We start from the raw sequence: 24591 nt of genomic DNA, 5'->3' as shown, positions 1-24591 counted from the left end.
GAAACAGAGGCCGACTATGCAGTCCTGTGCCTCCCGAGAGAGCACAGTCAGTTCTTCTCACATAGACTCCTGGCCACTGTGCTTATATCACACGGCCATTGCCAGACAAGCTAAGAAGGAACCTGTGAGCTGCAGGTTTGGGTCCATGACAAAAAAAAACGCATTGCACATTTGTCAGACCCAGTGAATATGTAAGCAATTGGTCTCCACACAGCACTTATCAAGAACATATGTTTACTTGGCCAAGTGAGAAAACCTCTCGGAAAGACGCAGGACAGATGACTGAAATTACCAGAGAGAGATGGAGTGAGACAGAATGATGTGAACAACATGCTGCTTCCCATGAACTGATCTCAGGTCAGTGTTGCCGCTCTCAAGTACAGATGTACAACCCAGGGAATCACGGACAGCACAGCACTGCAGTTTTTGACTCATCTGTATATATATCCACAAGGCTGTATATATATATGCAATTAACATGAAATCACTGGCCACTGACTCCTAAAAACAAATGGCACATTTTTTAAATATTTCAGCAATAACCAACCATTATCCTATGTTATAAAATATACACTGCAGTGGTAAATAATCAGTTTTTGTTTAGTAAAGCACAAAGTTACTGGCCTAAGGCACTAGAGACCTGGCGTTTGTGTTTGGAGGCATCTTATCTAGTAACAGGCAACTTGGTATTCATCCAAATGATAAAACAAATCTGTAGCGCTAAAGCTATGTTAATGGAGATGATTAATAAGGCCAATGAGTATGTGTTCATGAAAACACACCCCCTCCCCCAACAGCAAGTACCACGGTCCTCCTGGAACAGACACAAAGGCAGGGGGACAAACAGCTGTCCCTGTTTGCTGTCCCTGTTTGCTGTCCCTGTTTGCCCCCCACGACATCTCCTGTATTTAGAAATGAAACAACACAGTGGGTAAAAGGAATGGCATACCCCCAGACAACCCATAATCCTCTGCGGCTGCATCATATTCACAGGGGCCCACTGGGCTGAGACACATGAGCGTAAAGGCTGGGAAAGATGACGTATCTACCCTACATGTGAAGCCAGGGGCGATATGCTGGTTTAAACAACATGGCCAGTGCCCCCCCTCCCCCTTCGTGGAACATGTAAGCTCTGCAATTGGGTCATCACGGAGCAGGTGTGCAAGTTTTGGCGATCAGACCTCAAGACATCAGCAGTAGCAGCGATGAGTCAGGCCCCGCTGATGGAGACTCATGTGCTCACGTACGCATGTGGAATATTCCGCCCATCATTCCTACTGGGAGCAGACACACTGCATGCCACACAAAAATAAAACCATGACTTGCTTGTTACTCTATTCCGGAATATATATATATATATATATATATATATATATATATATATATATATCATGAGCTAGCTATTGTTGTTTTTGTATATATATATATATATATATATATATATATATATATATATATATATATATATATATAGATAGATAGATAGATGGATAGATAGATAGATAGATAGATATATACACACACACACACACAGTGCCTTGCGAAAGTATTCAGCCCCCTTCAACTTTTCAACCTTTTGCCACATTTCAGGGTTCAAAGATATACAGTTTACATTTTTTTTGTGAAGAATCAACAACACGTGGGACACAATCGCGAAGTCGAATAAAATTTATTGGATATTTTAAACTTTTTTAACAAATGAAAAACTGAAAAGTGGGGTGTGCAAAATTATTCTGCCCCTTTACTTTCAGTGCAGCAAACTCACTCCAGAATTTCAGTGAAGATCTCTGAATGATCCAGTGTTGTCCTAAATGACTGATGATGATAAATAGAATCCACCTGTGTGTAATCAAGTCTCCGTATAAAAACACCTGCTCCGTGATAGCCTCGGGGTTCTGTTTAAAGTGCAGAGAGCATCATGAAGACCAAATAACACACCAGGCAGGTCCGAGATACTGTTGTGGAGAAGTTTAAAGCCTGATTTGGATACAAAAAGATTTCCCAAGCTTTAAACATCTCGAAGGAGCACTGTGCAAGTGATCATATTGAAATGGAAGGAGGGTCAGACCACTGCAAATCTTAAAGGGCCGTCCTTCTAAACTTTCATCTCGAACAAGGAGATGACTGATCAGAGATGCAGCCAAGAGGCCCATCATCACTCTGGATGAAGTGCAGAGATCTACGACTGAGGTGGGAGAGTCTGTCCATAGGACCACAAATCCGGCCTTTATGGAAGAGAGGCAAGAAGAAAGCCATTTCTCAAAGATATCTATAAAAAGTCTCATTTGAAGACACACCAAACATGTGGAAGAAGGTGCTCTGGTCAAAAATTGAACTTTTTGGCCACAATGCGTTTGGCGTACAAGCAACACAGCTCATCACCCTGAACACACCATCCCCACTGTCAAACGTGGTGGTGGCAGCAACATGGTGTGGGTCTGCTTTTCTTCAGCAGAGACAGGGAAGATGGTTAAAATTGATGGGAAGATGGATGGAGCCAAATACAAGACCATTCTGGAAGAAAATCTGTTGGAGTCTGCAAAAGACCTGAGACTGGGACAGAGATTTATCTTCCAACAAGACAATGATCCAAAACGTAAAGCAAAATCTACAATGGAATGGTTCACAAATAAACGTATCCAGGTGGTTAAATGGCCAAGTCAAAGTCCAGACCTGAATCCAATGGAGAATCTGTGGAAAGAGCTGAAAACTGCTGTTCACAAATGCACTCCATCCAACCTCAGTGAGCTTGAGCTGTTTGCAAGAAAGAATGGGCAAGAATTTCAGTCTCTCGATGTGTAAAACTGACAGAGACGTACCTCAAGAGACTTGCAGTAATCACAGCAAACGGTGGCACTACAAAGTATTAAGGCAAGGGGGCTGAATAATTTTGCACGCAGTTTTAAAATATCCAATAAATTTCATTGATTCTTCACAAAAAATTTAAATTGTATATCTTTGTTTGAACCCTGAAATGTGGCAAAAGGTTGAAAAGTTAAAGGGGGCCAAATACTTTCGCATGGCACTATAATAATAATTATATTATTAATTATATATTAAAATTATATATTAAATAATAGTAATAATAAGAATTTTTATTTGCCCCTCATCCTACAAGTGCTCAGCATACATGAGAATATGTTCAGGGCATCATAGGTGCTCAGTGTACATGAGAATATGTTCAGGGCATCATAGGTGCTCAGTGTACATGAGAATGTGTTCAGGGCATCATAGGTGGTGCCTCATGAAGCTGGTTAAGAACACCAAGAGCAACCACAGCATCATCCCAACTGGAATGGGCGGCTCTGGAGAACTTCACAATCTACAGCCGTCTGTCAAATCATCTATTTTGGTTTAACATCACATAGTCATGTGTTATTTAATTATTTTGATACCTTCACCGTTACCCTCACTTTATTAATTATTTGTGTCAATATATATTAAATATAAGTGTCAATAGTTCATTTCTGTCAATTAGCAAAATGCAAAGTGAATGGACAAAAAAAATCTATACCTAATCAATATTTGGTGTAACCACCCTTTGCCTTCAAAACTGTATAAAATCTTCTAGGTCAACCTTCACAGTTGTGAAGGAGCTTGTCAGGGAGGTTCTTCTAAGAATCTTATAGAACTAACCATAGACCTTCTGTGGATGTAGGCTTGTTCAAATCCTCATGACTCATGTAATTCCAGACATACTAGATGATCTTGAGATCAGGGCTCTGTGGGAGCCATATCACTTCCAGAACTTCTTGTTCTACTTCATGCAGAAGATAGTTCCTAACGACACTGACTGCGTTTGGGGTCGTTGTGCTGCCATAGAATAAGCGTGGAGCCAATCAGACGCCTTCATTGATGGCATTGTATGATGAATAAGGATCCGTCTGCATTTCACAGCATTGATGGCACCATTAATCCCGACCAAACTCCATTAACTGAAATGCAGCCTCAAACATGCAAGGATCCGCCACCATGCTTTACTGTTGCCTGCAGGCACTCGTTACTCGACTGCTCTCCAGTGCTTCGGTGAACAAACTGCCTTGTGTTATAGTCAAACGTTTCAAAATATGACTCATCTCTCCAGACCACCTGCACCCATTTCACTGCACCCCAGTTCCTGTACACTGTGCATAGCTGAGTTTCTTGGCCTCGTGGGTCCCACTGACTTCTGCCAGTTCTGAACTGATGTCTTTGGAGGGAAGAGAGCGTGATGTAAAATTCATCTGCACTAAGTTTCTGTGGCCGACCGCTGCATCTGCGGTCCTCAATGTTGCTAATTTCTTTGTGCTTCTTCACAAGAGCTTTGAAATCTTTGCCTTGGCAAGACCTTGCTGATGCAGTACCTGTGTCTTGTTGCTTTGCTCAGTCTTGCCATGGCGTATTCTATGTAACATAAAACTCATGAATCTGTTCTACAACCTCACCTCTAGCAGTTTGACTGTTCCTCACCCAGCTTTAAGCCTCTTACACATCTGTTAATTACTGCATCAACCTATACATGAAAATGAAGATCATTATCACCTAATTGGTATAATTGGTGAATTGGTATAATTGTCAGGTGAACCATACACCTAACAATAATCCTGCAAAAAATTGATTCAGATACATGCAGATATGTGTTATACAGTAGCATGGATATGTCATTTCTTGGTTTGTTTACTTTAGCTCCATCTATAGTTTGACTGTCACTCCTCCTGAGGTACTAATTAAACAAAATACAGCACTCATATATCATAATTTCATGAATACGTAGTGTAAATACACTGTTGGTTTGATGACTGAAAGAAATGAAACAAAGATTATAGTGAAGGATAGAGTTATAGTATAAGGATAGAAAGTTCAATCACTTTATAACAAAAAAAAACACTCAAAACTCTAAATCATGATACTCAAATAGGTGATACAGGGCATGCAGCTACATAAATGTTCTCTACTGTTTCGAAGTTTAACTCATATAGCCAATAAATACTTATACTTGTCCAGAATCTTAGTTACAATTAAATATATTGTGTTTTCACACATATCGTTATTTGTGCAGTAATCTGTGTAAGCAAGACACAAAGCAAACATTATGTTAAAGGAACATTAAAAAGAATACATATGCCAAATTCAAAGTCAAACAGAATATGAACACACACAAATGCTGTAAACAATGACAGTGTTGTATGTCAGCCAGTGGAGAGTTGGGGGAGTGGCCTAATGTGGTCATGTGACCAAGTAAGAGTGAGAAGATGAGCAACAAAGTTCTGGGTCATCTAAAGCTTGCCAAGAGAAGATCTAATGTCAAATTTTACCAATACTGAGCAGACGGGAAAAGACAACATAACAGACATGGGCATAAAATGAGACACTTGATAACACCCAGAATTCAAACCACAGAGAAGGAGATATCAGTCAGTGTTGAAGTGTTGCTCTTAACCAGCTCCATTCATAACCAACACCTGTGATGCCCTGAGTGTTGATTTTGAGTCAATAAGTACATGTTGAAGTTATCTTTCCAGTATTCATTCATCAATTTTAATAGACTAAATTGTGGGTTTTTAATATATTTCATCAAGAGATAAATATGTCATTTGCATAAAATAATGAAAATCCAGTTTGAAACATATAACACGTCCAAAGAAGGAATATGTAGATAATGAACAAGAGTGGATTAACCCTTGACCGACAACAGAGGAACAAGAAGGATGTCCAGTTTAGTAACTGTTAGCTAACTACGAGGGACCAAACAGCAGCTGGATTAGCCGTAGTCTGCATGAAGAACAGCACCGGTGTAAGTGGTGAAAATGAACACATCCAGTTAGTGTGTAGCACAAAGCAGCGGCGCCAGAGCCATATACATACTGCACACTTCACACTGCTTTTGGCTACAATTAGCATGTGAGTAGCTTGCTGTATGCCTTTTTGTGTCAGGAAGTCTTGCATTAATAGCAAGAATTGTCTGTTTCTTTGTGTCATAGTTCTTGTTCCTGGATACTGGTATGTCTGTGACAGCAGTCTGACAGTGTTCTACAATGTGTTGCCTGTACTAATAATGATAACTAGACATATCTTAATCAAACAGTCAAGGTTACATAAGTAACCCAACTTTGCTTTCCACCTTCATCCTGCCATGCAGGCCACAATCTTTAAAGGGAAGGCCAGTGGAAGAACACAGCAAAACCAGTTGTAGGATTAAACCTGAGACCATGTGGTAATACGCTGTAAATGGCACAAAAGGCGATCACGGTTCCGCAGGTGCGAAATTTAATAGAAAAACAAAGGCACAATACCAAAACAAAGGCACATACCACACTACTGTACAGGTGTCTGTATAATAATATCCCTCCAATAAAGTGTTTGGTTATTAACAGTATACAAGGTTTAAGAGTCCTGGAGGCCTGTCGATATCTTTAGGCAGAACATCTACTTCCTAGTCAGCCCGACATTTAGCCTTGCCATTGTTTGGAAGCACAATGTGTGTTACGGTACCTATGTGCCTTACCTGTGCCATGTCTCTGTGGCCACAGACCCTGCTTGGCCTCTTAACAGCGGCTAACCTCGATGGGCCCATGTAAGTCCAGCCGGCGTGTGCACCTGCATGGAGCCTCCAACCTCCCGCCTGTATCGCAACATTACTCGGCCCGGCAGCTTCAGCGCCGGGCGGGGGGGGCGGGGGCGGGCAGCAGGAGGCCCTTCTCAAACTACGGCCAACCAGAAAGACAGAGAAGGAGCGAAATGGAAGGAGAAGAAAAGGCTGGCCAGCTCGGCGAGGCGACGCTGAGTGTTACTGGCCCACGACAAAAGAAAGGCAGCAGCCAATCAGGAAGAGGAGGAGGCCCCCACTGTTCCACACTAAGGATGCCAAGTGTTGTTCCCTGTGGTCTAACAGGTAAGGTCAGTGAGCTCTCGAATAGGCACAGTGTCTCTGCATGCCAGTAAAAAACAAAATGTGGCCACGAGAGATATATAAATAGGGCCAGGTGAGCACTGGAAGAGCAATGGAACCCTGGATTGGCTAAGAGCACCAGCTAAACTCCAATTTTCACCAGCCAGTACAAGTGGAAGCCTCATTTCCTGTTTAAAATATATCTATTATTTGTATTTAATAGAGTAACTAATTTGTGGTTCTCCATCAAAATCAAGTTGAGATTTTAGATGACAAGTATGTGCTCCACCTGTAGTGTGTCTAAGCTCTTGAAGGCAGGGATAGCCAATGGGGATTTTCGCAGACAATGATCTGGCAGGTATCCCATCCTGTTTTGCCCCAAGCACCTTGGTGTTTGCAAGAAAAGGAGTGTGTGCGTGAGAAGCCCCGTTCTGCTGGGAAGGAAGAAGAAAAGGAAAAGCATTTACACTCCTCTTTGTGTGCTGTGCAGAGATCAACCCCAGTAACCAACTTGTTCTTTCTCTTTCTTTTTCTCCTTCTCTCTTACTCTCTCTCTCTCTTTCTTCCCCCTTCTCACCTACTGTGAATTTGCGTTAAATGCTGGCGTTATTACCATACTGAATGCGACCATCAAATGAAAGGCCATTGTGTGTGGGGGACATGTGACTTTTATTTCTCCGGTGATCAAAAAGTTACGCGGCGCTGCCTAACTGAAAGGCAAGACGAAACAGAAGGACGCTGTCCATCACGGCTTGAAAGAGGTCAGCACGTTATGATAATAAGCTTCTTTCTCCGAAGCTCAACCTGATTATTGAGCGGCACACTGTGTGACGCTGGAGCTTAGAGCCCTCTGACAAAAACATGGCATCACTTATGGAGGCCCTGGCAGGATAGCGTCTCGAGAGCCGCCGTGGGCTCACGGTTCCCAGGATTCAGTGGTGATTGTGATGGGAGGGTTTCCACCCCATTGGGCTCCTTCAGACGCCAAGCGGGAGCAATGATGGAGACTCCTTGTTGTGAAGCCACGATGCGCCTGCCCCAGGCTGTGGTCTGTGGAGGCCAGTGCCCAGAATCTACTCGCATGAAGTCATGAGCGCCGACTTCATGCTTGGACGCTGTGTGCTGGCTCACTCCTGACAAAAATAAATCGGAGCAGGAGAGAGATTTGAGTTTGAGTGACGGTTTAGACGGTTATGAGATCCTCACGAGCCAGCAGACATGCCGTTACGTGGGTCACTGTGCAAAAATGACAGAAATACCACATATCTCAGTGTGGTTCAGCGATAGCTATTCATTGTTTGCTATGGTATTCTGTACCAGTGGGGGTGTATATCTGTATAAAGGTCCAGCATTACTTTCATGCTTCTGGTGTCTAAGCATAGCACTTATGAGGGTAGCTGTCACAGCTTTCATGCCACTGCCAAAGCCCATCAAAGACAACAATTCCAAAGGGCATGTGACCAAACGTAAGAGGACACCCAGTCCAGGACCCCTTTGATACAATGGACCACCAACTCACAAAATGTCAAGGTATTCTATGCACACACATCACAAACAGAACCAGTCAAAGGGGAAATCGACTGCCGGCCACTTTAGAAAACGTGCCATGTAGCTCTTGTCATTTGCACAAACATTTAGATACATGGTCACCAGAGTAAACTTTCCTTTAGCTGTTTTCTTGAATAATAAAGTGTATCTTACCTAAGCATACTGCATTCAATGAGTGAGTTGCTTAAGGAAATATTTAGACCCTGACAATTTTTTTCAATCATATATCTGCAGAGGTGGGACCAAGTCAGTGTTTTGCAAGTCTCAAGTAAGTCCAAGTCTTTATACCTCAAGTCCCGAGTCAAGTCTCAAGCAAAGACACTCAAGTCAAGTCAAGTCTCGAGTCAAGACAGGCAATAGTCAAGTCAAGTCCCAAGTCTGAAACTTGGAATTTCAAGTCCTTTCGAGTCTTTTTTTTTTTTTTACCAATGTTGCAGGTATATTTTTTTTGTATTGACTGCTGAGATAGAACTGGATATTATGATGGTGACAGAGAGAGGCTCTCTTCCCCGAGTTCAGATACAGAACCCAGGGTTGCCAACTCTCACGCATTGAGCGTGAGACACACGCATTTGACCGTCTTCACACGCTCTCACGCCACACATCCGATTTCTCACGCCAGAAAAATTCTAGTTTATTTACCTCTGCTCCACATCTATGATTCAATGAGTTACTAGTTCGCTCTGGCACCAACCACTGGCGATCGATCGATCGCGATATAATACTTAATTTGTGTCCATTTTACACCCCGCCCGGTAAAAATTTACGTTCGCCAACCCCCCATTTGATTGGTTGTGCTGCAGCTCATGCACACACACACGTACAGAGTGTGGAAAAGCAGAGGACTGGTCTGCGTCAGAAGGACGGAAATGAAATTAATGGGGCGCACTTTATAAATATTAATATGCGTTTTAAAATTTAGATTTGGGGTAAAAAAAATCAAGTCTTTGCAAGTAAACAGGTTCAAGTCCAATTCAAGTCCCAAGTTATTGGTGTAAAAGTCCAAGTCAAGTCTAAGTCTCTGAATATTTTTTCAAGTCAAGTCAAAAGTCTTAATATTAATGACTCGAGTCTGACTCGAGTCCAAGTCATGTGACTCGAGTCCCCACCTCTGTATATCTGCGCAACTGTAAACGCCAAGAAACAAGAATCTTTTAGTTTATTTGCTTGCATAATACAGTGGCAAGAATTTATCATTGTAGATGATGCTGAAATACATTTTAAATACAAAGTTTTAAAATGTATTTCAATATCCTAAACCAATTCATAAACATGCTTGTAAAACTAAACCTACTGTGAAATTCTGGCATGTGTTAATAAAAACTGCTCAAACGTCAAATCAAGTGGAAGTCAGCATGATCCAACGTGCTGGACCTCAAAATAAAATCAGCTTAGTATCAGCAAAATATTTCACGATTCCATCAACTGAAGCAAAGTAATAAAATGTTTTGCAAAACTATGCAGGTTACTGAGATAATCTCAATCTGTTATCAGTGGAAACCATCAAATATGAAATTATAATCTAGAGGGCTCTATGAATGCATCAATTCTGCAACAGTCATCAGGAATTTTATCACGGCAAATGCATCGGGCGTCATGAATGTCACCCTGTACCTGTCAGAAGACGCAGTGAATACTTGAGGACAAAATGCCCGGGAGAGGTTCAGGTGACAGGCTGGAAGGGACATGCTGGAACATGACGAGATCAGACATAAGCAATGGAGCCACGCACCACAGGTGTGCCCAAAATCCCCTTCAGATTCAAAGTGCATAGTTATCCCTGTGAACGCAGGCTGATGGAACATCTTTGGGTTTACCACATGAACAAGGCCTTCTTTTTCAGTGGCTATGAATATGGAAGCATTTCACTGTTCTCAAGACATTCGAATGGACAAAATTTGCAGGCTCGGGTTCCCCGGTCGGAGCAATAACTAAAGCAGCAATCTTTTCATCTCCACCAAAACAGATCTCAGATGAAAGTGTGCTCCATGTCTTTCCTGCACAACTTGATATTATGCTGCCCACAACAGGTTTCATGGTTTGACTGTATAGCTGAAATGGCTCTGATTAGTACCTGACCATATCTTGTAGATGACCAAATAACAAAGACTACCTGTACTGAAGTGCTTACCCAAAATAAGTTAAGTGTTCTTCACCTGAAGCTGAACTGTACATAAACACATGGATAAATGCCTACTTCTGAAATTTTTCCAATACTTGTTCACAGACTGTTATATAACAGTTGTGCAAGAGGGTTAATCAAATGCTAGTTAAGAAGAGATGCCCAACAGAAAGGAATTTTAAAGCATATCTATGGGATGTTGATGATGACAAATTTTCTTGAACTACCTGGGATCTGATGATAGTTTCAGTATTTTCCCATAAACAGCCAGAATGAAATGGACTGCAGTAATAAGAAGTATAATGCTCTATTTGCAACTGTTCAGGGATCATTGTGACACATTTGTATTCATATTTTGTTCACAGGTACAACGCGTGAATATGTGCAGTGCAGGGAAAGCCCATGAGATGCCTGCAAACCCTTACCTACCTGGGCAAAACCTCCCCAGACATTATGCAACACATATCTGCAAACCCAGACATGTGGAGACACAGGTTTCTCTTTTTGCCAAAGGCAGTAGAAAACAAGTTAGGAGCATGTTGTACATCATTACAGATTTTTGTATGGAGCATTTGGCTTATTGCATATCAGTGGCGATGACACCTGAATTTGCAATGGTCACTTTGTAGTCACGTTCGTGATGATGTTTAAAGTGGGTGAAGTGACAGTAGAGTTTCCCATGTTGAGCTGACATCTAAACTCAAGACTGTAGTCTTACTGAACTCCAGTACACCAGCTGTGTCTAGAGTAGACAGGATGGCCCTAGTGTATAGAATTAGTTCCAGTGAAGGTTCGCAAAACATTATTGCAAGCTGAGACTTACTGCCAATATACAACCAAGCAATATGTTTTCTTAAAAAAATGTCTGAAAGATGTTGTGAACTTTACCTGCGGTTGAACCGGAGATGGTCTTAATCTCCTCTGAAAGATAAAACAAAACAGGTCTGTTTAAGGTGTGTTCCTTTTCTCTCTTGTTGAACAATTGTTATCTTCCTATTCTTGTACCAGTATCGTGTTCAAAGCCCAAAGAGAACTCTGGGATAGCCTTGCATAAACCCCAGCACACGGAAGCTGGTATGGAAAAGATAGATATGAGCTCAGAATGGATCCAAGTTAAAACAATTGCTTGGATTAGGCTAAAATAAGAATATTTTTAAAGGTGTTTGAGCACAGCAAGATGTTTCTTTGCTTAATACACCCCCCCCCCCCCCCCCCCATATCACTCTTATATGGGAAATATTACAGGATGTGATGCAATGACAAAAACTGAGGTAATAATGGTTAAGCATTTACAGCTGCTGGATATCTCCTGTCTGTCCAGAAAGAAATCTAAACTGTTCTCTACAAAAATCAGTATTACTGTGAATCACTCTCTCAAATGTCTCTATTGCCAAGGGGATGGGGTACACTGAGGAACCTTTGTATGAAAGGGGTTAGTGCTCACTGGTCTCCTTGTTAGGTTATTTTAACATGCATTTCTGTTCTACGTCTTCCATTACTTGAACACCACTAAAATGGTTTATAAATGTTTCTGAATTTTATAACAGATAGCTTAGGTGTAGTTAGCAAAGCTACATTTGCTTGTGTGGTGAAAGAATGTGGGACAGAGTGGGTGTCCATAGTCTTCCTCCTTTATGCAGCTCACCACCACAGATGCAGTTGGAAGAAACTAGAACGACAACTATCAGAGCACTGAAAGAGTAATGTTGAATTATTGAACCCCCTGTGTGTGAAGAACAATGAAAAACTTGATTAGCGAGCGCTAACAGAAACAACACGATGTACAAAACAACAGGCTGACAAGCAGCTAGCAGCTGAGCTGAGGTTTTGTCGGATAGCACCCCCTGTTTTGTCCATAAAAGGTTTATGTGTATTAGCTAAGCCTCCAGATGCCACTCTACCATATAAACCAACCTCCCACTGGGACTCTGCTTCAGACAGCACCCCTAAAATGACTGGAACAATTAAAAAGCCATTGAAGGCTGTGTAATGTAACTTACAGTTAGACCTTCCCTCTCACAGCAGCTGGCTGTGTGCTGCAGAGGGACTGTATGAAAGTTATGGGGACATTACACATGTACCACACAAACCAGACAGACAACAATGTAAAACAAGTCTTCTCCCTGCTTGTTCAAACTTGTAGCCAGTGTAGTGCTCTGATGACCCAGATAAATATGAATTATTTATGTGATCTAAGGGATAGTTATATTAAGTAAACAAAAGTGAAGTTAGAAGTGATGTTAATAAATCTCTTTCTTCAAGGTGCCAAAGTTTCTGTCATAAGTAGCGCTAACAACTGAGAACTCAAGACTCTCTATCCCTCATTTCAGATTAACCTAAACACTACAATGTTTTGGGGTGACACAGCCCACGTCTTTGTGTAAGGTGCAGAATGCACACACAACTGAACACTCTCTGGCAGGCTGTGAAATTCGGACGGGTGGGATAAGACTCTCCATGTTCACGGCTAGTTGAAAGGGTCATCGTGAGCATGACAGACAGCCATTAGGCTATAGGAGACGGGGTAGCAACATTTATTTGACTGCCATGTTCTGTTTGCCTGTCACTGGCACGAAAGGAAATTATGGGTAACGTGCCACTGGCATGGGCATTACAGACAGAAACATGATGCCCAAAACAAGAGTGCTTAACATATTGTAACAAATGTAAACACACCCAGGGCCAGCCTGAAAAGTGACAGCATGACAAAAAAATTATAGAAATATTGTGACAGCTCATTGCAATATTTAGCAAAACCATAAAAAATGATTTTGGGTTTAATGATAAGGCACTTATTTCATAAAGATATGTTTACATTCTTATATTAGGTTGTTGTAAGCTATTTTGAAACAGTGTGTGAAGTTTCTGGTGTCATGACAGTGACTGTATGCACCTACACATTTATACTGTATTATCTGACAGGCAGCTTTTGATGAACTTCCAGAGGCTAAGAAGCAACAGACGTTGACGAGTGGCTGCCAACAACGGCAATAATGAGTGAAAAATGAGGTTTGAGGGTAAGAGTGTCTCTGGCAGATATATCTAACACAGGCTAGTAAAGGGCAATTTTACCTGGTGTAACTTTAAAGTTTTTAACAAGGAATGAATTAACTCCCTCGTGTTTCCCAGTACGCGCAGTTTCTCAGACTCAGTTTCTCAGAGGTAAAGAGGCAGTTTTGGTTTTGAACTAATCGTAGAGGTTTCGATGTACTGAACGGCCCATTACTTGTTGCGAAAAGTAGCCTTTTGAAGGCAAAAGGAGAGAAAAAATCTTAATCCATCGAGAATAGTGCACAATTTATTTTTATTCTTTGTGAGAATAAACCAGTTTCGCATTACGGTGTATAAATCATATCTTACCTGACAAAGCTTCAGGACTGTCCAACAAAAAATGTATGCTGACAAAGAAAACTTGGCATTCATGTACCTCTCCGGTAAACAGGCCAGGTGCATCTGCACCTCGTCCAGCCCGCTCTCTGAGCGCCCCGTGTCCGGTGAGTTCTCACTGTCGTCCTTATCCATCTCTCCAAAAGTTTTAATACGTTATGAAAGTCCTTTCCAGTCATTCATATTCTCTCCGTGTCGTGCCACGAACATTTGTCGCATTCGGTTAGGTACTTTGGTCTTATTTAGTTCCCAAATCATTCTTGGGTCAAATCGCCTGATATTCAGCAATGCAACTTTTCCTCGTTATAATACGAAGGTAAACTAGTAAACACCGACTTAACATTAAATATCTCCTTAAAATGTGGTGAAGTCCTCGTCTGACATTGCACTAGTGGGGTTGCACGCAGCTCCTCCTGCCAGAGGCGAGACGAGTCTCTGCGGTTGAGTTAACGACTGTGGAGACTAACAGCTCATTGAACTTCTTCAGAGAGTACAGACAACCTACCAGAACAGACAACCTACCAGTACAGACACCCAGGCTTACGCACACGGTCTCCTTAAACCCGGACTGACGGGAAAGGCAGTGCGTTTCGTCCTCAATGTGATGCTGACAGTACCGAAGGGAAATGCAAAAACTGATTTCGCCCCTCAGCAAACGGCGAGGGTGTCCGTCTGCCCACCGTTGCTGCCAGTTTCTGAATGCACGGTGCTGTCGGTTCCACTTGTTAACCTCATCCAATGCGTCAGGCTTCAAATGAGATCATTGTTACCTGACGATGTAAACCAACACAGCACAACACACTGGGGTTTGCAGCAAGTCTGGGTATAAATAGATGCGCACTCAGCAATTATTTAGTAACTCCTTTATTTGAATAAGCCACTACGAAAGGTCAGCAATCAGGCATGTTTACAGAGTGAAGTAATAACAGCTGGCATGTCTCTTCAAACAGATTGTACAGGCATCAAAACAGTAAAAACTAAAATCCTGCACTCTGATCCTTCACCACAATGCGTTAAACTGTATTCCAGTAAAAGGTCTTCTACTAAAACATTTTTAATGATATAACACTGTACATCACCTACAGAAGGCTTCATGCAACATATCAACATATCAGCATATTTAGTACTTAATGTAATTATCGGTAAATCGTTTATTATATATCTTTAGCTCTCTAAGTATTAGTTTTTGCATGCATTGCTCAGCAGATTCAGACAGACTGATGCATTTCAACAGTGCAGATGACCTGAGAAATTACATCATTGAGTTTCACAAAAACAGTGATAACCAAGTAACAGTTTCATGGCTAGAAACCAGCATCGTGTGGTATGGGCGAATGGCACACTAACTGTATCTGTATAGCTTAAATCAAGCACAGCTTCATTAAGAGCTCACTCATGGCCACATACCTTATAGTGCCAGATTCGCCCAGGGGTCCCGTGTTATTGCCATGTGGATTATACATGCTACACAGTAGATGTTCACTGATCAACTTCAACTCTTTCAGCATTCACCATATAAATGTTAAGGACATACTGACCTCAGGCACAATAACTAGATACTAGGATGTGGAAATCTATTATTTACTGCCATGCTGTTACTGCTGTGTCCATCTGGTGTGATTTGGTCCAAGAATTCAACAGATGATACTGCAAGTTCATTCCCAAAAGTGAAATCATTAGCAAAGAGCTTCTTCTCAGAACGACGTTCAAAAGATCTGTGTTCGTATGTTTTTATGTATGTTGGAAAACACTAAAATGAAACATTTTAGATATTTTGCTGTAACCGATGTAAAATGTGCCATTTTGCCAGTGTGACGTATCTAAATGTCTCTACAGTACAAAACAGCTCATTTCTTCCTGACTGCAGACTTTGGCACCAGCTCTAAGCGTCGGCAAAGATGCAGCCACCTGTTTCTTTGGGAAACAGCGGCGCCATGTGTGTAAATGGGCTCTACTTTTGAACAGTGGCCAGCGAATTCAGCTCACACCAGTTCAATCACAGAAGCTTTCTCAAGGGAACAGGGATCCTTATTCATTCTCTGTCTGCCTAGACACAGGCAAGCCTCAGTCGACACTACATCTGTCTTTTACAACACCACACTTGATCCGATGGCCCATAAACACACAGCGGTGTGTTTAGTAAACTTAAGATGCAAGATTCTATAATCATGTAACTCCTAGCTGATCATTCAATGATCAAGAAAATGAGGGGTAGGTGACATATTATGGAATGTTCCAGAAATGTAAAGGCCACCCTCTTATCCAGCAGCCTCTGAGGTCTATATGTTCCAAATGTTAATGCAAGGCTGAATAAAAGTCTGGTCCACTAGTCATGGTCGACCTAAGACAGCAGCAGTCTAAAGTTCTGGGGCTTACAGTCTGAAAATCTTTTTTTTTAATATGTTAAAGGAAAAAAGAAAGAAGAACCTTTAAAGATCTTCAAAGACGATCAAAGGCTCATTCGAATTAGCACCACATAGCACTTTGCTTTCATCCTCTGAATTTATATGTGTTTTTTATGTGTTTTATATTTGATCATGCTTTACGTTTCATGTGTCACATATGGAGGATGCCCTGAATGGTTTTACAGAAGGAGTTTGTGCCTGCCTAAAAACACTAAAATGTTTCAGTATATTTTTGAATACTTTATGTGTGTTTAAAAAGGAAAAAAATGCTGATTAGACACAAAAACATCAAACAAGATTTAACCATTCATGCCAGTGAGTTAATTTTGTAATATTTTGCATGAAAATTATTATTTTGCAATAATTTTGAATAATGATTTTGCAATAATATAAAACAGGCATAGTACTACTACCACCGTATGTGATGCAGACAGTTGCTTTTGTGTTGCACTGATAAGAAACAATATCAAACTCAATAACCATGACAACAAAACGAGAAAGATATCCATGGGTTCGTGCTACTACTGACATCACCATGTCAAGAGAACAGGAAGTAGTGTGAAAGGGGCATTCCAACATCATTGTCAATCCTCCAACCATGAATGGCTATAAATGAACAGCTACTGATTATTCTAGTTGGCGAGTCCCTAAAAAGCAGGTGCCAACACTGAGAAGCAGACGGGTCGTGTCGGCTGGTGCGATTGTGAGCTGCCTTACGGAGTCGCTATTGCATTGGACAGTGCTCAGGGTTGGCTCTGCGTCGCTCTGAGTCCACAGAATGAGAGTCTGTAAAGAAAGAGGGGGAGATTACAGCATGGAGGCAACAAAGCACTACTGTAAGTCGCTCAGGACAGAAGCACTTGATAGACACTGTAAATGTCAACATTTACACTTTGCGGAGATTTTGCAACTGTTCAACATGCATTCAAAGTTTTTTTTTGCTGACTGTAAAGATGAATGGTAATGATAATGTGAGGTAAACAATTTGACATTTGTAATATTACTACTCTCAACACAAATGAACCAAGGTGTAAAGACCCACCCACACACACACACTCCATTCATGCTGCTCTTTTTGTGTTGTTGTCTTCACTACCATGGCCACATAAGTGAGAGCACGTTGCACAGTTCCACTGTGTAGCTCATGTCCCTTCTGTCCCTGAGTCCTGCATTCTAAGTCTGTCCAAGCCCATCAGCGTCTCACAGCCCTCTATTGTGTCCAAAGCCACAGGGACAGGTCCTTGATAGATTCACACACCAAACCAAACAGCAGAGGGTTTATTCACCCTTCTCAGGCAGGGAAACAGTGTGGTCCAACATCTCACAGTCTCCCAGCGCATCTGCTTTTAACGGCACGTGCTTTGCTCACAGCACACACAGCGAGCGATTATACCCATTCAGAGGCCTCCTGACTGCCTGGGCGTCTGGCTGGTTCACAGGTGTCCTCTCAGGGACAGGAAATGAGTGGTTGGATTATTCATAAACACAGTACAAAAACCCATGTACAATATCCAGTAGATCTACGGTAGATCTGTGGTGATCTAAATAAACAAAATAAACAAGCCTGTCCTTGTACTCCCTAGTGGTCGTGAACATGTGAAATGTATGTACTGCCATGCTGTGGCCATTAGGTGTTCCTACAAGTGCATTTTCTGGAGGAAATTTAAAACCTCGAAATCTGCATGTCAGGTATTTATTTCTAGTATAATTTTATTTTTCTAGTATTTATATATATATATATATATATATATATATATATATATATATATATATATATATATATATATATATATATATGAATACTAGAAAAGAAAAAATATACATATATATATATGCTTCCCCCCTCCCTGTGAGGATATGCCCTCTCACACTTTCCAGATGTGGAGTCAAACATCTGTAGCGAGGGAGAGTCCATTGAGACGAGAGTGGGAAACACTACAGCATAGTAAACAGTCCAATCACTGCTAGTGTCCCCTCTGTGCCTATGACATCACCTCGTGCAACTGTCCACCGCACATTCAAGAGAGACCACACTGGGCTTTATTTCCTTTTCTAGGGGAACCCTAGAACTTTGTTTTGTTCAGTTCCTGGCACACAGGAGTTCTGAAACCATACACGGTCTTTGTTGTTTGATATAATGTCAAAAACCCAAAGACATTTCGTTATGCAGCCAAAAAACCCATAAGCTTTCGAGTTAAATGGTCCTTTGAAATCAGAAGAGATCTCTTAGTGAATCTATGAGAAATTAATATAATCCACTAGAACACTAAAACAATGCTGTCATTGTCATGGTCACTGCCTTCAATTATATAACAAGTTCCTGACTCAGAATAGTATTATGCATTATATTTGTGCATTATAATATGTAGGTCATATATTTCTAGTGAAACTGGTAGAAGATTTACAAACAAAGGTTATTAAACACATCAATACTTCTTGTATTGTATAGTTGAGCACCTCCCCTTTAGTCCTTCTGTTCATTTATTCAGTGAAGTAACACATTACCAACTCCCACAAAGTTCACAGCCAGGAATACTGAAACGTATTCATGCAACTATAATACTAGCTGTTGTTTAATCCATCGCCAGCCCTCAGAAACCCAGTGGAAAGAAGCAGAAAGGGCCTACATCAGACTGTGATGTGAGCAGTCATTCAATGGCACTGAGACTTAACAGTTATATTATACCAAGACTGTAAGCTTTGAAAGCTAAGGCAGCAATCTGGCAGCTGGCAGGACTGCGGTGGTGACAGACTCTTGGATTCCCAACATCATCAGTAATGACCAGAAAAGAACAGGACTGAATACAAAATTCAGACCCTTCCATCCAAATCTACATAAACTAAAGCTTTGATAACTTGGGATATGAGTCAAGTACTTTTTGGAAATAACAGTACCAGAGAGCCCTACTGAATTAATGATATGTTTTCTACTAATCCTCCATTCAGTCTCTGTTTTCACTGTTCTAAATATAAATTAGTGTAAAGATTGCTCAGAAAGTGGTCACTAAAACAATTTAGCTATAATTACACAAAATTTCATTAAAATCACAAGAGGTTAGAAAATAGTTTAGGTAATAATCCTGTAACATTTCTGAATAGAATCCTTTTTGGTTGCCATAGATCAGGAAAGAGACCAACTAAGGAGCTTACTACTAACTAGTGGGAATTAAGATACCAGTATCCCTTGGGAGCTCTGTGGTTATTTTTTTTCATCAGGCAGTAGTCATGCCAACAGCTTTCTCTGCAATGCACTGTTGCTATGGTTTCCAGAAACCCAGCTTACATACATGGCAAGGTACAGCTATGAGGAGGAAATCCGACCTTGAGATCTTAAGGCTGACAAATAACCCAACGAACTTTGATATTCAAACCGTTAATTTTGTGTCATCGATTTTCCATAATCAGTGTCCATTCTGTCATGTCATGACTCCAAAGCAGCACAGTCACAGAGGTTCCTGACTAATATACACTTACATCTGCATAATTGCTGGAATCTCACCTGTTCATTACGATATATACCCTGATATAATGTTATACAGGTATCTGTAAACTGTAAACACTGAATATGCACCCCTGTTCCCTTTTAACTCAGTTCTACAATGATAGAAGACCTAATAATAGCCTCACACTGAGCCTAACTTCCTCCTCCTAACGTCCTAATTACAGATCCAGCTCATCAAGACTGACTAACAGAGGTTCCAAACAAGCATATATTAACAGTCTTACAACACCTCTGCCAAAGCCCAGTAAAATGCTAAGACGCCGATGTTTCCCTCGAGACCAGCACAAAATGGCCGCCCTCGTTTCAGCTTTCTAGACACAGAGCCTTTCTTCTGCTGATCTACACTGAGCGACAGTCCACACAGCTGCATTCCCATGGTTGCACCTTTTTAAAAGTCAGGGAGTGCACTAATATTTAAGAGGAAACAAGAACATTTAGGTGTTTCATACTGGCACTGTGTAATGCAGAGAACACTGCAGGTGATGTGTGTATGTGGAAGCACTTTGAATTCAAGGTAATGTGCAGAACTTTAAATACAGCTGAGGGCAGACTGTGAACTGAAGAGGGATTGCTGCAAGCATTTCAAAGCACTTGTTTGAGCCTGGCAGAAGGACAAATGACAAGGACTTGTCTTTCCCAGGAGGCCCGAGGAAGTGTCAGATACCCCACTCCACCTGCCCCCACCCTCAGTATGAATGTCCCGGGTGAAGATTACACTGCATCAGTTCCTGTGTTTGAAGGTTGAAGGTATTTATCTGTCAGCAGGGGGAATGAAAGCACTGAAAGACAAGCAGTCGGCTTCAGCTAAGATAATGGAACCCAATGGACTGAAAGTATCATTTCCTAACAAGCTGTAAATAAATGAATGAAGTGAGTGATCGTGATATGTCTTTTTCTCACTGCGTCAGTAATCTCAGTCTCTGAGGTAAAACAAAGATCTGTAAACGAATACAGGACCTGCTTGGTGCAGGCCTCATTTCTTCATCCTGCGTTTTCTTTCCACCTTCTTCTCCTTGGGGAGGACGTTGTCCGGTGGCTCATCGTGGATCACCACGGGCTTCTTGGGTCGATGCAGTCTTTCTTGGGGTTTCTCTTTAACTTTCATAACACGGTGTGGCACTTTTCTAGAGAATTCGCAGGTAGCGTTTAAGAGAGGAAGGGAAGTAGGCCTGGGTGCTTGAGATATGCCACCATTAAGTGGTTTCATTTTCGGGTAGCATTGACTCTCGAAGGTTTTGGCTGTAACTTGACCCAGTTCTTGTTCCTCCAACAGGGACGAACCATGTACAGTATTCTTAAAACTATTCTTTACGTTGGTATCGTCGCCAAAAAATCGGCCACCTGTCGCTGTTGTCTTTCCTTTCTTCTTGTGCTTGGACGTCAGGTTCTTTTGGGCCCGGCGTGTCTTCAGTTGTGTGTCTTTACCTTGTTCGGCGGTGGTTCTCGTGTCATTATCAGACAGGTGCTGATACGCGTTAATCGTCAGTGAAGACACCTGAGTAGCACACTGCTCCACTACAGACAGAATGCTGATGTCACTCGCTATTCCATAGCTGCCACTGGGCGAAGGGAGCAGTCCCCCTCGTAAAAAAGGAGTTCCTGCCGTCTTCGACTGGTTCAAGTTGGCACGGGCCCAGAGCTCTGAAGTCTTTATGCGCTCAATGAAAGAGATACAAGAATGGCACAGGTGCAGCTCCTTGGCACCATGTCTCAGGGAGCACTTGCAAGAGTCACAAAGGGATTCTTTATTTATGGCCAGGACGAACAAGGAACTTGTTCCAGAGCCAGGAGAATGTGTCACAGGAGATGGCAAATCCCTGCTGGGTGTCAAAGGAGAGTTGATATTAAATAGCCGGAAGCACACATGATTTGTTGGAGTCCCGGGCTGGTTCTCCGGTGTTTTAACAGTTGAAACTACTCTCTCGTGGTGTTTGGAAGTATCGATGGTGCGGTGACCATTCAGCAAACATGTGTCTCTCAGTTTAAAGTCACTCATGTCCTCATTATTATATGCACTATCTAGAACTGCGCTACTTGGTATGTTCTTAATCTCATTTTCAATCTCTGTTGATTGTGCTTTGTCCTGTTGACACATATCTCCACCCATGCTGCTAGTGTTTGCCAACCCCAAACCAACAGGATTAGCCTTCAGGTTCCTCTGTTTCAACCAGTTAACTATACCCATAGAGAGAGAGATTTCCGTGTCACACAGCTTCAGTAAGCATTCCTTCCCTACCCAGTTGCTCTGCAGTACCTCAGGGCTAATTAGGTCCACAGCTAAAGGAGGGGCCAGATTCTCCTCTGCTCCAACATGGAAACTGTACATGGATAATGGAAGGTCACTGGATTGGCCAAAAAGGCTGGGGGAGAGATTCATTTCATCATCAAAGATGGGAGTAATTTCTCCTTCACTTGGGTCATAAAATAATTCATACAGAGCATCTCCACTGTATGTGTCTCTGGGGATTTTTTTGGATTGAACTGGTGTGAGAGAGCCTTTGATTTGGTCCTCTGGGGATACGTAGTCATAGTAACCCTCATCACTGGTACTTTCTTGGTAATCACTTTTGGGTGTCACCATGTCCACGTTAATTTCCTTAATGTTTGTCTCTGGACTCTTGAGTGAAACATCAGGTCCCTCTAGGAGTGTAACTGTCTTGTTTGCAGAAGGTGAACCAACAGTTGGTGTTGAGGTTATATTACCTCCCGGACTCGAGTTCTGTCCAATGAGAATAGTCTTATTCAAAGTCTCCCACATACCCAACAGGTCCAACACTTCAGTTTGAGCAGGTGAAACCATCTTCTCTTCACCCCCCTGAAAGGTTGTAATGGTAGGAGTTTGCTTCAGAGTCTCACTGGAAGCCAATTCAGGTTTAAGTGTTCCCTCAAGGGACAAGAAAAAGTCCTCATCTGCAAATATTTCACCACACCCAGCTTGAGATCCAAAGCTTTGCAGCGATACAGCATCCTCACACACGTTAGTGCAACATTCACTTGAGGAGTCAGAAAGCATGTCATTCGTTTCTTTTGAGATCCTGGCCCGATAATGCCGCCTCGAGGATTTCTTGGTGCGTTTTGGTGTTAGTCCTTGCTCACTTCCTCCATTAAGTAATGTACATGGTGACACGGGTCTCTCGCTACCGTCCTTCTTGTGAACAAACAGATCTTTTATAGCCTTCCTGGGTTTCCTAAGAAAGATTCTCTTTTTTGGAATTGATTTGGCAATGGAAGGCACAAATGGTACTTGAGGTGTCAGATTGCGGTAATCAATGATTTCACGACTGCTGCCAGACATATTCTGATTCTCATGTAGCACCATATGAGTTGCCCCAAACCCAGAGAAGCTAGCACTGTTGACAAGCCTGGGGCGTTGATACTTAGTCCGTGTCCAAGTGCAATCTCCATGCCCAGGGCTTATTCCTCCATCTAGCCCCATTTCCAACACACAGTCATGGGTTCTGCTCTTTTTAACAGAGCCATAGACTTGAGACCAACTCTCTGAGAGACTGACACTGAGTTCTGGGGAAGGCAAGTCCAGAGTTTTGGAGACTGGTAGAGAGCACTGGGCGTTGTCTGCACTGTTCACGGTGACAGTCCTGGGATCTGGGGCACTATGAGACCTGTGTCCTCCATTGGTGTCACTTTCACCTTTTCCTGTGTGTGTTCTAGGGCTACTCCTGCCCCCTGAAGACTGTTTTTGGCTCTTTGACATCTCTACACAGCCAGGTCACATGCATAACTGCAAATAAAACAACATAAAGTCAAAACAAAAACAGGTCTCTCACTTTATTTAAATGAAAATGAGCCTTAAACATGCATACATTTTATAATCAGTCCATGAATTTTTATTCTCGATGCTTATTCTGCATCTTTAATGAGGGTTATAATGCTTAGCAATGTAACTCATAGAAAAAGATAAGCATTTCAGAAATCTGATTAATTTTATATTGTAAGGACCTTTTAGAATACATCAGGCTCTGGCGTGGAATGTTTATGTCATTACAAGTCAATTATTCTGCAACCGATGCTCCGCAAATGAATTAATAAAACATGACAGTCTTATCACGCGTCCCCGAGAGCCAGATGAAAGGTACAATAGAATCATAATACGATATTGCTGCAAGATCTTTATCATTTATTAGTCAACATTAAAATGTGCAACCTACCGACTGTTGATTAGGTCTCGTCGCTGCTGCGCTAGGCGTGTGTACTACCCAGCGCGGCTGCTTATTTTCCGTCTCGCAAGATCTCGGTGTACCGTGCTTAATAGAATTAAGAATCGCCGCATTAACATTCTGCATAAATATGAAACGCGAAATCATCCTTAGGTATCATGTTTCCAGCTCCGTTTGGTACACGAGCACCCTCGATGAGACATTACTACCGTGTTACGTTAAAACAAGAATGTAGAAGTCTACGTCAGTAAGATTGGATTCCTCAAATGACCAGATTGACAGGTCAGATGGAGGCTCCGTACCTGAGATTACCGTTACTCTTCTATTCCAGCCACGTATGACGAGACACGATGCAACGTGTGTAAACGCGTCAGGTGACGAGAGCTGCTTACAGCATCCAACCACGAGCATGTGCACCGTGCAAACTGGCCACAACTTATAGGCTACTCTTTGTGGTAAAAGGTTTCAGGGGGACGTGACCAATTATTACATTTAAAAAACAAACAACAAATAAATTCACTCTTTCATTTTGCTTTTCTAAAAAAAATAAAAAATTCAAATAATCTTGACTAGCTTTAAAGTTA

General features: G+C 41.8%; 2 protein-coding genes across 2 annotated transcripts in view; both read right to left on the bottom strand.

The window, feature by feature from the left end:
- Positions 1-14646, bottom strand: part of LOC143483270 (uncharacterized) — a 58638-nt gene extending 43992 nt beyond the window's left edge. Inside the window, exons 1-2 of the mRNA XM_076982092.1 lie at positions 13899-14646; positions 11427-11459 (exon numbers count right to left, since the gene is read on the bottom strand). Coding sequence (XP_076838207.1) covers positions 11427-11459; positions 13899-14060 — 195 coding nt within the window. The 5' untranslated portion in view covers positions 14061-14646. The remainder of the gene's footprint in view (positions 1-11426; positions 11460-13898) is intronic.
- A 139-nt stretch (positions 14647-14785) lies between these two features.
- On the bottom strand, positions 14786-24436 carry amer3 (APC membrane recruitment protein 3). The gene is made up of 4 exons (XM_076981875.1): positions 24310-24436; positions 23999-24094; positions 20790-23571; positions 14786-17116 (listed from the first exon to the last, which is right to left on the bottom strand). Exon 3 carries the CDS (start codon positions 23542-23544, stop codon positions 20806-20808), a length of 2739 nt encoding a protein of 912 aa, XP_076837990.1. The 5' UTR covers positions 23545-23571; positions 23999-24094; positions 24310-24436; the 3' UTR covers positions 14786-17116; positions 20790-20805.
- Positions 24437-24591: the final 155 nt, after the last annotated feature.

Source organism: Brachyhypopomus gauderio, chromosome 19 (assembly GCF_052324685.1).
Source record: "Brachyhypopomus gauderio isolate BG-103 chromosome 19, BGAUD_0.2, whole genome shotgun sequence".
Classification (NCBI taxonomy): Eukaryota; Metazoa; Chordata; class Actinopteri; order Gymnotiformes; family Hypopomidae; genus Brachyhypopomus; species Brachyhypopomus gauderio.
This window is presented reverse-complemented; position numbering and strand designations above follow the sequence as displayed.